The 14,507-nt window shown below is 45.3% G+C and overlaps 1 protein-coding gene across 4 annotated transcripts in view; it reads left to right on the forward strand.

The window, feature by feature from the left end:
- Positions 1-14,507, forward strand: part of phldb1b (pleckstrin homology-like domain, family B, member 1b) — a 108,685-nt gene that overhangs the window by 59,633 nt on the left and 34,545 nt on the right. For all 4 annotated transcript variants that reach the window (XM_083773655.1, XM_083773656.1, XM_083773657.1 and 1 more), the window contains exon 6: positions 2,771-4,278. In XM_083773655.1, the coding sequence (XP_083629781.1) occupies positions 2,771-4,278 (1,508 nt within the window). The remainder of the gene's footprint in view (positions 1-2,770; positions 4,279-14,507) is intronic.

Consider the following 14,507-nt stretch of genomic DNA (forward strand, 5'->3'; position numbering starts at 1 on the left):
TGCTGGCAGATCATTATAAAGTCTACAGAATGTTGCAACAGAATCCACATGCCCTAGCTGACTTTAAGTCTAGACTTTGGAACGGTCAGATGTGAGCTTCTGCTTTGGCTAAAGAAGACTCACATTTAATTGCCAGATTCTTTTCGTTTTTTTACAATAGATGGAAATATACTTTTGTGAGTCTATTAGTTGAAAGACTTCATTGAAAACCCCAGACTATGACAATACATTTTTATTCCACAATCAAAAGCACTTAACATTTTCAAAATATTATTCTATTTTGAGTAAAGTCAGTCGGTCGGTCGGCTAAGTAGGTCAGTCAGTCTGACCTGTTCTATTCTATCTTGTCCTGTCCTCGTTGTTCGAGTCTAGTCTACAGAGATTCCAGTAGCAGTGAGTATTCTATTCATGTTGTAAAAATGTAATTCCTAAAAGGGTTGTTGAACTGTCTGCAACTGCAACAATCCCCATATTTGGTCTCCTCTACCAAAGCAATTACACACATTTTGTGGATGTTTTTGAGCTTGTAGTGAATGTGAACACTGTCCTGATTTTGAAGTCACACAAATTTAACATAATGTCACATTATTTTAAAGCTGGTGACTTTTATTATAAAACCTGACTCAATATGCTGTCAGACAGGAGGAGGACGTGGTCATGTGAAATATATTGCCACCAACTCTTGCCACGGCCCTTTAAGACATGACAGTCAGTCACACTATGCAGTCACAGCAGGAAAGGGAGGGGGACGGAGTCCTAGATCCCATAGCCTGGAGAGACACGCGCGCTGTGATTGGTTATTTGGTTGTCTGGCAACCGTTTAGTGTATCTTTCTGTTATTTTTGACAGAAATTCTCTTCTCTGATATAAATTACCTGTTTGAACCATAGTAGTCAGAAAGGCAGTCAAATATTAGTCCGACTGATGTTACAATGACAAATGTAGGCTGCTTGCTTTGACAGCTATTGCTACGTTATTTCTCTGTGAGGTCATTGATGAAGTATGTGTTTATGTATTAATTTAGTTAAATGTCATATATGAACGAGTTTACATGTGTACAAGGTCTTAAACTAGACCCGAGTTAAAGACTGTGTAGTAAAACTGTGTAAAAGCAGCGCTCTCTGGGCTATGGGATTGTACCGTAGCGGTGTGTTGCTGACTGTGCCGGCTGGCTGGATGACATATCAGTCGGGCAGTGCTTCTCCCAGCCTCGGTCCCTCTGTGAAGAAGCGGGACCCGGGCGTCGGTTAGTGGAGCCCGGCCCGAGCGATGGAGGCTGTGTCTCCTCACCGCTACTGTACTATGTACATTTTACTGCTATGATGAAAGCGATCGGATCGCGTTTTGATTCGTGCATGTGAGTACCCCACTCAATTACAGTCATTGCCAAAGCGCTGGGAGCGACCCGTCAAATCATGACATCATTGCAAAAGGGTCTCCACCGCAAAACGATTGCAATATTTATTTGCGAACTGTCATCGTCCCCAATTTGATTTATTATTATTTTTGAACCACACGACTGTAGCCCTATTAATTACCTGTGATCAACCGACATAATAATTGACCGACAGATGTTAATGTGACATTTGCTTCCATCCATGGATGGACATCTGTTCGAGTTGATTGTGGACAAGCTGTCATTTAACAGAGAAACTATGGTGGACTGGCTGTTGAAGCCAGGGCAGAGAGCCACTGTATTCTCCTCCCTGTTGAACAAGCAGAACTGAATGCATTATTTATGAAGCTTCTATGTTTTAGAGCAGTTTTGAAATATAGACACGTGTCTTTGCCAGGGGGCACTTATAGGAAATTTAAAAACTGTTCATGGGCAGCTATTCTGTACAGTATATTCCATTCCACAAGGCTTATTATTTTTTTTACTTTATAATATGGCGATTATATTATTGTACTTTTCTTTTCCGCTGATGTTGTTTTCCCTCAGCGGTTTTTTTATACCACTAAATCCATCGTCAAGTTTCAGCATAACCACACTTTTACTTGAATTCATTTTCCACTAATGGTCCAAATCCCATCCCATCCCATTTTGGAGACCTGTCCTTGGTGGTGAGTCTCCCCACGTGGTTGTCATGTCCGTTTTGCCCGCTTTATAATCTACTATGTTGACATTAGAGAGAGACAGTGAAGATTAGATTACCCTGGCTGTGTCCTGTGCTGCTCTGGGCCACATGGTAATTGGGTTATACCGGCACATTTTCCCCTGTTCCCTATCCACACTACAGATCTGTGCTGTTCTGCTCCTCTGTTCCCCTGCATCCTTCCTCCCTCCCTCGGTCCCTCCGCTTATCTCATCGTCTTGTCTCCTCCACGTCGGACCACGGCTAGCCGTGGAAGCCACTTCTATAGTAGGAGAGTCATTGAAAGCACTCGTGTTGAAGAGCTCGGGTCCCTTTTGTGAAGTGGAACTGTGGTACTTGATTGAAATATTGTATTCAGCCCCGCTCTACGTTTATATAACATTGAATAGTGGGCTGTATAAGAGCTTGTTTTTTGCCTCAAAAGTCTTAATATCTCCTCCAGTCCATAGGGATTATCCCTTTGGTCTAGTGGTTAAGATATTGGACTTTCACGCGGGAGTTCAAATCCCGGGCGTTACATTCTAAATGGAATTTCATTGATGTATTCCAAGTATTCATTTAGGTGTGTATGATATACATATGCACAATTGACTGTGACTTCTGGGTGCCAGTGTGCTATGCAATAGATTAATAATAACCTGTATGTTGATGTTGCTTTCATTTCATCCCTGCAGACTCACAGAGCTTGGTCAATGGGAATCACCAGCCCAGTCCGGCCCAGTCTCCCCCGATCCCTGGAGAGAGAGTCCAGTCTGAGCACAGTGCCATTGTCAGCTCCATCGAGAAGGACCTCCAGGACATCATGGACTCCCTAGTGATGGACGACCCCCAGCCTTCACCTTCGGAGGCCAGAATGCCTCCGGGGGCACAACCGATCCCCCACTCTCCCCTCTCCCCCATGGTCAACGGAGGGGGGAGGTATCTGTCCCCTCCTACCAGCCCAGGGGCCATGTCCGTGGGCTCTAGCTACGAGAACACGTCTCCTCCCTTCTCCCCCCTCTCCTCCCCCTCCGCTGCCAGCAGTGGGAGCATAACTAGCCCGTCTTTCGGCGGAGGACCCCAGGACCAGAATGCTTCACTCCCTCCAGTGCCTGTCCGCTCCTCTAGCTACAACTACAGCACCCAACCTCCGCCCGTCCCTCAGCCACGGACCGTATTGCCTAATCACAGCGGCGGTGGCGGGTTTCAGAAGGTTCCGGAAAGCCCCAGGCTTCAGAGGAAGGCCCTCCTGGAGGCTCCTCTGAGCCCCAAGGCGGGTCGCAGAGGACTGGGCCAGGATGGCCGCGAAAGCCCCCGCCAGGTTCACCTACTCTCCTCCACTGAGTCTCTCAGTGGTAGGAGCATTGTGCCAAATAGCCCCAGACTCACTCCCAAATTCCCCACTTGCGCATCATCCCCGACCAATCCCAGGACCAAGACAGTGCTCCAGGACCGGCCCGCGAGCCCCTTCAGAGAGCAGGGTGGTCTGCTCGACCGCTCGCTCACTTCCAGCCCCTCCCGGCAGCTGTCGCAGCCCGGCAGAGCCTTCCAGCCTCCCCTGGACCCTATCGTGCATATCATCCACGGCTCTCAGCTCCAGCAGCATCCTCGCATGCTGCAGCCCCCCGAGAGCCCCCGCATGGCCCGAAAGACCCTGGAGCTGAACGGGGACGGCCGAGGTGGGGGGGCCAGCATGAGGGAGCTCCCCCCGCTCAGCCCCTCCATGGCTCGGAGGGGAATCCCGGTGCTCCCGGGGGCACTTCCGGGAACCGTTCCGACCCTGAGGACCCCGGACAGTCCGTTGATTCCGGGCAAGCTGGTCCCCGACAGCCCCCGGCTCCGTCGCAAGGCCGGCTCCCCGCCCGAGGAGCAGCAGTTTGGCGGCAGGCTCGTCCGAGCCCCCAGCCCCTCCTCCCCCGCCCTGCCGCAGATGGACGGCGACGGCGGGTGCAGGAAGGCCAGTTTTGGGAACGTCCTCTCCCCCGCCTACAGCCTGGGCTCTCTGCCCTCCTCCCCCATGGCGAGCCCCAGGAGCCACAGGAAGATGTCGGCGGGGGCCAAGGAGCTGGGGGGGAGGCCCCGCCCTGGGATGAGGGAGCGCAAGAACAGCATCTCGGAGATCAGCGACAACGAAGACGAGCTCCTGGAGTATCACCGGCGCCAGCGGGAGGAGCGCCTTCGCGAGCAAGAGATGGAGAGACTGGTGAGTTGACAACAGCAGCAGAGCAGCCCGTCCACAGTCCATACACTGCTTTGTTTTCTGCTTTATGAGAGAGATCAGTATAGAGATACAGAGGGAGAGACAAAGCCCATGTCCAGTAATCTCACACTATGGCAGGTAAATAAAGTGTTGGGGCATGTGGTGTTTGCTTTCGAGTTGCCCAAACTGCAAGTGCACATTTGAGTGAGGAGTCTGCTATTAACAACATGAGATCAAATAAGTAATTTTCATTTTTTCTTTTATTATTATAAATAACATTCTCTGGTATCGGCTAACACAGAAGTTGTGGTATCGGGATCGGATCGGATTGGGAACCATGCAGGTCATGCAGGTTCAAAAAAAAAGTCGGGACATCCCTACTTATCTTCATATAATTGATCCCCACTAATGAAACAACTCCATACCCCTCCACTGAAGAAGACAGAGTAGACCGAAATAGATCCATCTTGAGCATTTGTGGGGACGTATGTATATGAAGTTAGTTTGACATTAATGGGTGAAGTGGTCCTTTTAAGTAGACTAGACTTTCAAGGCTATATCCAGTCCTATATTGCGCTGATCGGAGCAATGGTCAATGAGCCATTGAAATGTTAGAGACACTGCTGTATGTAATGCTGCTGTAATGCTCCACATGTGTGCAACTTTTGCTATGACTCATTTGTCACGGTAGACCTCTGACGGTAAGCTCCCCTGACACAGAAAGACAGACGGACAGACAGAGACACATTTGTCTTCTCCTGGACAACGGAAACACATCCCTGGGCGATCTGCGACACACACAGCGAGTTTGAGGTTGATTGCTCGGACAGTGCCTGTCCCCAGTTATACTTGGGACAAATATACAGACGGACTCACACACATGGACACAAACACGGGTACTGTAGATATCACGTAGTGGTACATTAACAACCTTTATTTTCATGTTTCTACATAATAGTGTAACTCGCCATCTGTCAACACTGTAGTTTATTAGTTTTATGTGCAGTGCTTTACCAGACAAACACAGTGAAACGCGGGCTAACTGAATGAAGAGAAGGCAGTAATCAGTGCGTTTGTTTGCTGAAGGTGGACTTTACAGTAACGGCGGACAGTTAAAGCCACCGACTGAACCGTCTGTAACTCGGCTAGTTGGCCAACAAAATGCCGTCTCCTGGCGCGGAGCAGAGGTCGCCATGGTAACCACATTGTTTGTTTGTCTCGTAATCTCGGGGAGAGACAGGGAGAGCGTGGGCAGGGGGGGGGGGGGGTGGGGTGGGGTTAGGTTGGGGCTGTCGAAGGAGGGGGCGGATGGGGGGGGGGGCTGACGTCTTAGGCTTGTCTGGAAAAGTTTTGAATGAAACCCGCTGCCGAGACAATGTCCTTTATAGAAGGTTTTATGTGACTTTCGTGGCTCTGCGAGAAGGCATTTTGTGCGTCCTGTTTGTAATTACACAGTGGGTGTGTGTGAGAGAGAGAACGAAGGCGGTTCCGAGTCTAAAGCTGCACTGTGTAGTGTGTGTACACTCTGACATTGTAGTGACATTATTGGGGGGGGTCCATACAGTCCAGTTTTGTCTCACTGACCCTGTGTCAAGGTAGAGAAGGCCGCTGTAAATGTCACCCGGGCAGAGTGAAATGTAGACTTGTGCCAATTTAACCCATTAAGACCTGAGGTCTGCAAAAATACAAATGGCATCTACGTCAGTAATTCTTGCACTTTCAAGATTTTTTAGAAAACGTTAAAAAATAGCAGATGTACCGTAGTGATGTGCTGTGAGCTTGTATTTTAATAGCCAATGCAAAAATAATAAAATGGCACGGATGCTTTCCCGGTTTTAATTGTTAAAGGTAAAGGCATTGTCAAGAAGATGGTTAATATCTTCATTTTATTCAGTACAGTAGAATCCAATAGCTTAATTATTAAGAAAACTACGATTTCACCCCAACCTACCGCTGTAAGCAAACATAAGGAAACAGGAAATGTGTAGACAGGTCTGTGCTCATCAAATAATGTCAATGCAAGAAAGGAGCCTTGCTGCTGAAGCCAAAGTCAATGATTTGATTGCGTTGTATAATTATTATTATTGCACTGTAAAGACACATAGCTGTGCATGGAGCCTCAGGTGTCTGTACTTAGTCTATAGTTGACTCACTGAGTTGTGATTTATTTTCAATGCCCACAAGCTTTCACATTCAAGTACCCACTTGTACTGTACATACTGTACCTACTGTACCTGATTAAGCCAAAATGAAAAGGCTGAGCTAGTGAAACTACTAGTCTGGAGGACGATTCTCTCTTGAGATCATATCATGTGTGTGTGAGTTGTTTCCATCTTCATGACCTGAATAGTGACTGAGGTTGTTTTGTTCCGTTATTGGATGGTTGTAGTTGGAAACTAGACCTGTCTGATTTTCATGCATTTCTTATTTCTATAGTTTTCTGAATAAACGTTTCACCTCATGTCATCACAGTGAGAGGTGTGGCAAACTGACACCAGCTCTGGGACAGACAGTCAGTCACTGTGCAAAGTCTGGTAGGGGGTTATATTTACCCAAGTGTAAGGTGGTTGTATCACACCACCTGTGGGAATACCGTTGACTTATTCTGTGTATAAGTCATGTGATATATTAGTACAACTGCAGTACATGCACTCTGAGTTCTGCAGCTGTAGAGGTTTTGTATCACTCCAAGACCATGTTATATTGTGATTCAGTCATTCAGTCAGATACTGATATCCAAGACTGACCGGGCCTACACCTACCTAACTACTGACGTCCTATAGATACAATAGTAGAGTCTCATATAGTTGGCCTATACTGAGCTGGGTGTTCTGTTTAGTTATATCTGAATTATCTAGGCTACTAAATATGTTAGAGTGATAAACCTTCTGTGTGGGTGTGACTGCACATGAACAGGGTGGCATACTGTACACAGTAAAGGAAAGTTATTAGTTTGAAGGCATTTCTACAAGACAGTGAAAAATGAGGCACAGGGTAGAACAATTTAATGACACGCAACACAGGCCACGGACTGGAGTCAAACCCGTGTCAAGAGCAGTTCTGTGCCCGTGCGGGACGCTAATTAATTGTCTGACTCCACATTGTTAGCCAGCCGCCCCCTGGCTAAACAATATGTAATTGCTATGTTTTCCTAACAGCCTGGAGGTGAGCGTTTTACTGATGAGCAGCCGACAGTGAAGAAGCAGCATTTGCCATGTCTGTCGGCTGCAAGATGTCCCTGCCTGGAGAGCAGCTGTCTGTCTGATATACTGTCCCTCTTGGCAAACACACTTGGCATATGGCCTGAATTCACAGTCTCTGCTCTGTCCGTCTGCAGAGACAGATAAAGGGGGACTGGCCGTGTGAAAACACAGCTCCTCTGTCATCCGAAGATGACCTCATCTTTCAGCCGGGGTGTCCGCTGAAGATTGTCGTCATTGTTTTAAGAAACACGACCTTGAGATGATGTCACACTGTTTGCGTGATACATACAAGTTTCGATTATATTAAAAAAACCAGATTTTCTATCAAGAGTGTTAACATGTTTATGTTTTATTCTGGAGCGCAGCTCAAGACCATTGATTCTGTGTTGTCTGATGAATATTTAGGCGTGTAACAACAACGTCTTAACAGTTGTACTTGAATGACAGTTACTATAAATGTCTAATTGTTTTAGTAAATGCAGTTAATTGACAATTAGCGTATGGCCGTAGTTAAGTGAGTTATTGCAGCTGTCCAATGTGTAGTTGACTGAGAGTTACTGTATGGTTGCAGTTACTGTGTAGTGGCTAATCTGTACTTGTGGATTTCTGCAACTGTCTAAAGTAAACTCAGTGGTTCTCAAAGTGGTCCTCAGCTTTCCTCGGGGGTGGGGTGTGGGGGGGGTTCCATATTATGGACCCTTTAGGCCTATTCATACTCTACTCTACTCTACTCTACAATATTATTTTGTCATAATTGGTCACAGGTGCTGATTATTGAAAAGGGGATTGTGTGTGTTCAGGCGTTCCATACTTTTCCAGTCTGTCAGTCTGCCTGAAAAAAAGACACACAGTAGTCGGGACATACAGTATACTGTAGAGAGAGCTCTGCTGTGTATTGTGCCATCTTTGCCAGTGCAGTGTCCATGTGGAATGGATTACAACACTAAATATACCTTCATGCTGCAGATATGCACCCACATTCAGGAACGCCTACAGCTGCTCTTTGAGCAAAGAAACCTAGGAAACGTATCACAGAAGGCCAGGGTAGACCTTGTCACGACAAGAGTTGGCTTTGTCCGCGGCGTAAATGTCTTTAAATAAATACTTTTTGAAATGTCTATGAGGAAAATGAACGGAGAATCATTGCCTGGGCCCTGGTAGGGGGCGGGACTGCGACTCTCTATAGGGCAAGCTATAAAATAATATAAGTCATCTGTAAAGGTGGCCTTTATGTCCTTTGCTCTTCTCTTTCTGAACGCCATCTGTGACTGCATGATGGTTAGCATGTCGCTGTGGGTGAAATTCTTCTCTGCCTCAGCTAGGACAGTTCATTTTGATCCCATCTTGCTTGAGTGGAGCAGGACGAGAGAGAGAGAGAGAGGGCGACATGATTCATGAAGAGGTTACTTGGAAGGTAGAGTACATTAACTCTCACTATGTAGGTCGGCTGTGCATTTCATGTTCTCTCTCTGTGTCTAAAGGAAAGCCCTGTTAATCCAGCCTTGAGACGGTGTAAACACACACATGCAAGCAGTGGGTGTATTTAAGGATTTATGTGCCATGCAGCGCTGACCTGTTATCAACAGTACAAGACACATTCCTTTTATAATAATTGGCGTACCTACCTATGCTGTCTGTCCAATGAGGTTGAATAGGCACATATGAGGCTATAAACGCATCATTGTATTGCATTAATAATGTCGGTGTTGAAATTATATTGATATATTATGTCAAATTATTATTAACTTCTATTGTAGGTTATAGTCCATATACATAAAATATTGTTCCATGGTGTATTTATGATATTTTGGGAGGCCTTTCTGTCTTTAATTGATTGTACAGTGGCCGATTGACATGAAACGGGGAAAGATTAAGGCAGTGATACACAGCAACGGTCCCCCGGGCTCAGGAATTGAACCCGGGACCTGCTGTCAGGCTGCATCAGAGCCTATCTAATATCTGGTACGTGGTGCCTCAACCACTCGACCATCAGCGCCCTATCTTGTATTTATTTCAAGGTATTTCGCATAGAAATAAGTATAACAGACATGTCCATTCATAGCCACACTGTGCTGCCCATGGGACTCACTCTTTTCCCAGAGATTTCGCCCAGGTGGGTGTGGTTTTGACGTTGTTATTCTGTGAGCTGAGGTTGGGGTTAAGGTTAGTGTTTGTGAGGTTAGTGTTTAGGTTGGGTTTAGGCATAGTTTTTGTGAGGTTTAGGGGTTAGTGTTGGGTTTAGGCATATAACCAACCACGGCCCATCACCAGGTAGGCAGTTACATGCACATTAAGGTGCTATGCTGTGTGCTGGACATATCCCATTATAAAGGTAATTGCCTGTACATGGAAAACCTTTGTTCATCCACATTTTACCTATTGATGTTTTGACTTCTGGAAATGCTGAAGATCCACCTGGGACTGAGATGATGTCAGCAAATAAAGTTATAGTCTATTCATGGTGTTTCCTTCACTTCAAGTGTTATTTTCTGAACTCTCAGGTGTTGTGGAGCTGGCTGTCCACTAGAGGGTGTAGCTTCCCTGCTCAGGATTTAGTTGGATAGCAGAAGGCAACATGGAGTGTGGAGGAGGGAGGGTGGGATACAGTGCATTCAGCTAAGCAGCAAGCCTCTCCCCATCTCATATTTTGGTCTCCGCTCAAAATGTATTATTCGCTGTGTGGGCAAATTATTAGGAAGGAAGGAACATCTCCTGCATCTCAATTTCTCAATGTCTCTGGGTTGACATTTCTTTTCTCCTGAAAGTATGGTTTTATGTGCTTAGCTGAAACTGGCATAATCCCAGAAAACCGCAACCATACAAACCAAATAGAGTTTGATGTACAAAAAGTTGATGGAGAATATTCTGAGCCCTTGTGTGGATTCACATGGCCAGACTACTGACATATATCTATAGATGTGTGTCTAAAATGTCTAAAGTACCAACTCCAAAGTTGCTCTTCATGGAATCAACCGGCAAGCCACCTCCCACTTCAGGAACTCCCTACTCAAAGTATGCCTACCCCCTCCCCCTTTTCAAAGATCACGCCCCCCCCCCCCCAGGCCCCAGGGCCACAGAAAGGGCTCTCTCTCTCTCTCTCCCCATTTGTTCCAAACTAAGTAGCTCAGTCTGCTTGAGTAATGTCTCAACATTAAGACTACACCACAGGGAGACAAGTGATAGAGAGACTACTAGTTTGTATTTAGTACTGTCCAATAACATCCGGTACACAAACGTAACTATAGCGGATATGGACCGGCACCAGGCGCTGAGAGGCCCTGCACCCGTGGGCACTGTGGTGAGGCGAGGGCAGAGTAGGGAACAGGCCATGGTGTACCTGCTGACTCTGGCTGGAGAGAAGCCAGGCTTCCTCAACAACGTGGCAGGACTCATGAAGGTACTGTAACTGATGCCACATCTATAGGACTCTCTCTCTGGTGGGCTCTGGGCTATATTTAATGACCCACTCTGAGATATGCACTATAGCTACATGACGAGGTGTTGACGGAGCTCTGGGATTCTTTCATTAGCGAAGTGAGTTTTAGACCATCAGGCAGTTGTTGTGAGCTGTGTCTTCTTGGCTGACTTTTCGAAAATGCTCCTCGCACATCTGAGTCTAAATTTAGAGGGTTCGCTGGCTGGCAAGAGGACAAGTTGATCAGATGGCATGTACTGTTGTTGATGGTATCGTGTGTGTGTGGGTGTGTTTGTGTGTGTATGTGTGTATGCGTGCAAGCACATTCTGGTACTGGTACTAGAGCTGGACAGGTGCCAGATTTATGGGTCTGAAATACCGATACAGATGTTTTGACTGATATTTTGTAAAATAATAGTGCAAAATCTTTGACTTAACGTTTCTATTTGGGAACATTTAACTTATAAATTATACACAATCATTGTAGATTGGCTAGAAACATTTAAAAATCATCGGCTGTATAATTGCCTATAGAAAATAATCTAGCTGGTACATGCATGGTCAACGGCCTGCTACAGCACGCATACATATGCATGTGATGCCTTCTGTCGGCTCATTCTTTCACAATGGAAGCTTTTTTTTTTGTGTTATCAAATGTTTTTTAATTAAGACAAAAATCACAATAAGACACGTTAACATCATGAATGACTTAAAGAAAACAAAACACATATAAAACAACACATAACAGCAAAAGCAAAGAACACAAAACCAAAAACAAACAATCCCACCCACCCCTCCCCCCCGAGACCAAAGATGCCACAAAATGTCATTACTCCTACTACTGTGCAAAAAATAAATAAATAATGATAATAATAATAATAATGATTAAACCATGCCCTTAACCAAATCTGCAATACCAGACCAAATCTCGATGTTTTCCTCTTTTGCACCATGCAATCTTGCTGTAGACATTTCTAGATAAATGATATCTAGAAAGGTCAAAGCCCATTGGCGAAATGACAATGTATGAGGCGGTTTCCAGTGCGAAGCAACCATCTTCTTTGCGGCCGTTACGCCAGCAAAGAAGACACGAATACGGGTGTTATTTAATGGCAACTGGGATACATCATTTAATAAGAATAGAGATGGGGAGGGTGTGATGTTAATTTGTAGAATAGTCGAAAGGTTAGTAGCAACCAAATTCCAAAATGTGAGGACACTCGGACACTCCCACACCATATGAAAGAATGTACCTATGGTGTTCGAAGTGCAGAAAGTGCAGTTGTGATTATTTAAAATCTGCATAGCACACAATCTACGGGGCGTTAAGTATGTCCTATGAACAAAATTTAGATGAATTTGTTGATGATCAGGATTCCTAGAAGACAGGACAACATTAGACCACACTGTATCCCAGCTCCAATCTGGATCTAGATTTGGTATGTCATTCCGACCTCCATACAGTATCGACAGGCAAGGTCCCATAACTAGATTCTAATAAATAATCATACAATATGGAAACAAAACCTCTTGACCTAACATCACAGATAAGTCTATGCAAAGGGTGCATTGCAAGGGGGGTCTGCCATGGAACCCCATATGTCCTCATGGCAGTTCTCAATTGTAAATAGAAAAAAAAAGAGTTACCAGGCAAGTTAAAAATATCACATAAATTCTGGAAAGAACGCAAACCATTAACATCAAATAAATCACCCAAAGTAGGAATCCCCTTGGAACTCCATCTGGGAAAACTAATAGGACGATTGTCCAAAAGCAAACCATCATTGTTGAACACTTGGGAAAGCAAATTCCATTTAAAATCAATCTTGTGCAATTTTTCAGCCACTCTCCACACTGTTACTAACTGAGAAATGATTGGCCCAAAGCGAACTTTGCATTGACTATTCGTTATGTTTGAATAGATCAGATCTCTCAATTCAACAGGATGAACCAAACTCTCCTCAAGCTCTCGCCAACAAACCTTTATAGTTGAGTCGAAATATCTTAAAAGGGGGCGAAGAGTGAAAGCCCAATAGTATTATTTGAAGTTAGGCAACGAGAGACCGCCATCAGCTCTGGCCCGCTGTAACAAGGAAAGTTTGAGACGTGGGCGTTCACAATGGAAGCTTTGAGGTTTTGCAGCATCTGTATTAGTTCAGATGTCTGCCGGTTGACTGCAGGTTGGGGATTTTTATAACGAGACCTGCTGAGAAATGTGTTGAGTTTTACTACTGCCGGTAGTGTAAGCTAATAAGAACTATCGAGTCAGAGACTGAGCTAGAAAGCCAAAGATTGACCAGGAAAGGAGGATATATAGAACTCGTATTTCTTTGCTGATGGAGACAGTGAGAGCGGCTGGATGTTGGATAGGAGTGAAATCGTGAGTGACTCTGTCTGTGAACAAAGCTTCGGGCTGTTGTTTGCATCCTCTTGTTTGACAGCTGGAGAGGCTGCTGTTTGGTTTGTTTGCCGCTGTTTACGTTGGCTGGTACGCTTCATAAATCTCCCCCGGCCAAACAATCGCATGCAGAATAACTAGCAGCTCATCACACAGACTGTTGCACACTGGCATTGATCTACACAGCTCATATTTATTGAGCTGTATATCTATATATATATGCTATATTGTACTGTATTGTTTTTCAGACCATCTGTCTTTTCAGAACATAGTATAGTGGTGGCTGTGCAGATATTACAGGCTTTTGGTGTTTGTATTGCGGATGTAGGATTCCCCATTGTCATTTAAATAACAGTAATCATGTTTTTCTTTTATATATATATATATATAAATCCCCCACTCTTAACCTGCCCTCTAATCACTGCATGTACTCTTTGATGTTCTCATCTCTAGGCTGAAAGTTTTGACATGATGACTATAAAACCCATGTAGGGAAATGACCCCTGGGGGCCCATATCTTAACCACTTAAACTCTGTTTAAAAGAAAAAGAGCAGATGTTCATTAAGTAGACCTAAGGCCTATTCATACTTTTATATATAAGTTATATATAATAGGGATGTCACCTCATTTCTCCTCTCATCCACTTGAGTTGCTCACCCAGCGCATGAGGCGTTCTTCCGGGTTGGAACCATTGCATTCTGGGATTGCTTATGGGCCATACGTGAACACGCTGGGCCGTTTATATCATTGCGCGCGTTCACGTATGGAGCATGGCACCGTTTGGCCCGTGAACGTGCGCAATGCATAGTGCTTGGCCCATAGTACAATACCACTTTCGGCCACCATGTCTTTTGCGCTACAGTGTTTCCTCTTGGTGACGTCTCTATATATACTCTAAGAGTTTTAGGTGATAAGGTGACCACCGAAAACTATAACATGACGTCACGCCGCGGTCGTAAGCGATTCACCGCTCACCCAAACACATCTCTTCGTTTTTACTGACCACTGTTTCAGAATCGGTCGACAGCTAAAACTGTAGTATGGATAGGCCTTTACAGTACTCCAGGTTGAAAGTGGTTAAGGCAGGACTCGGGAGGAACGATGCACTGGCACTGTGCATCGTGCCATGACACCAGGCACTGCACCCCCTGCGGTGGTGTGGAACGCATCTGTCGAATTTGAAGTCGGTGGAGCGAACGGTTCTCGAGTTACGTG

The sequence above is a fragment of the Protomyctophum parallelum genome (genome assembly GCF_964188405.1).
Source record: "Protomyctophum parallelum genome assembly, chromosome: 9".
Classification (NCBI taxonomy): domain Eukaryota; kingdom Metazoa; phylum Chordata; class Actinopteri; order Myctophiformes; family Myctophidae; genus Protomyctophum; species Protomyctophum parallelum.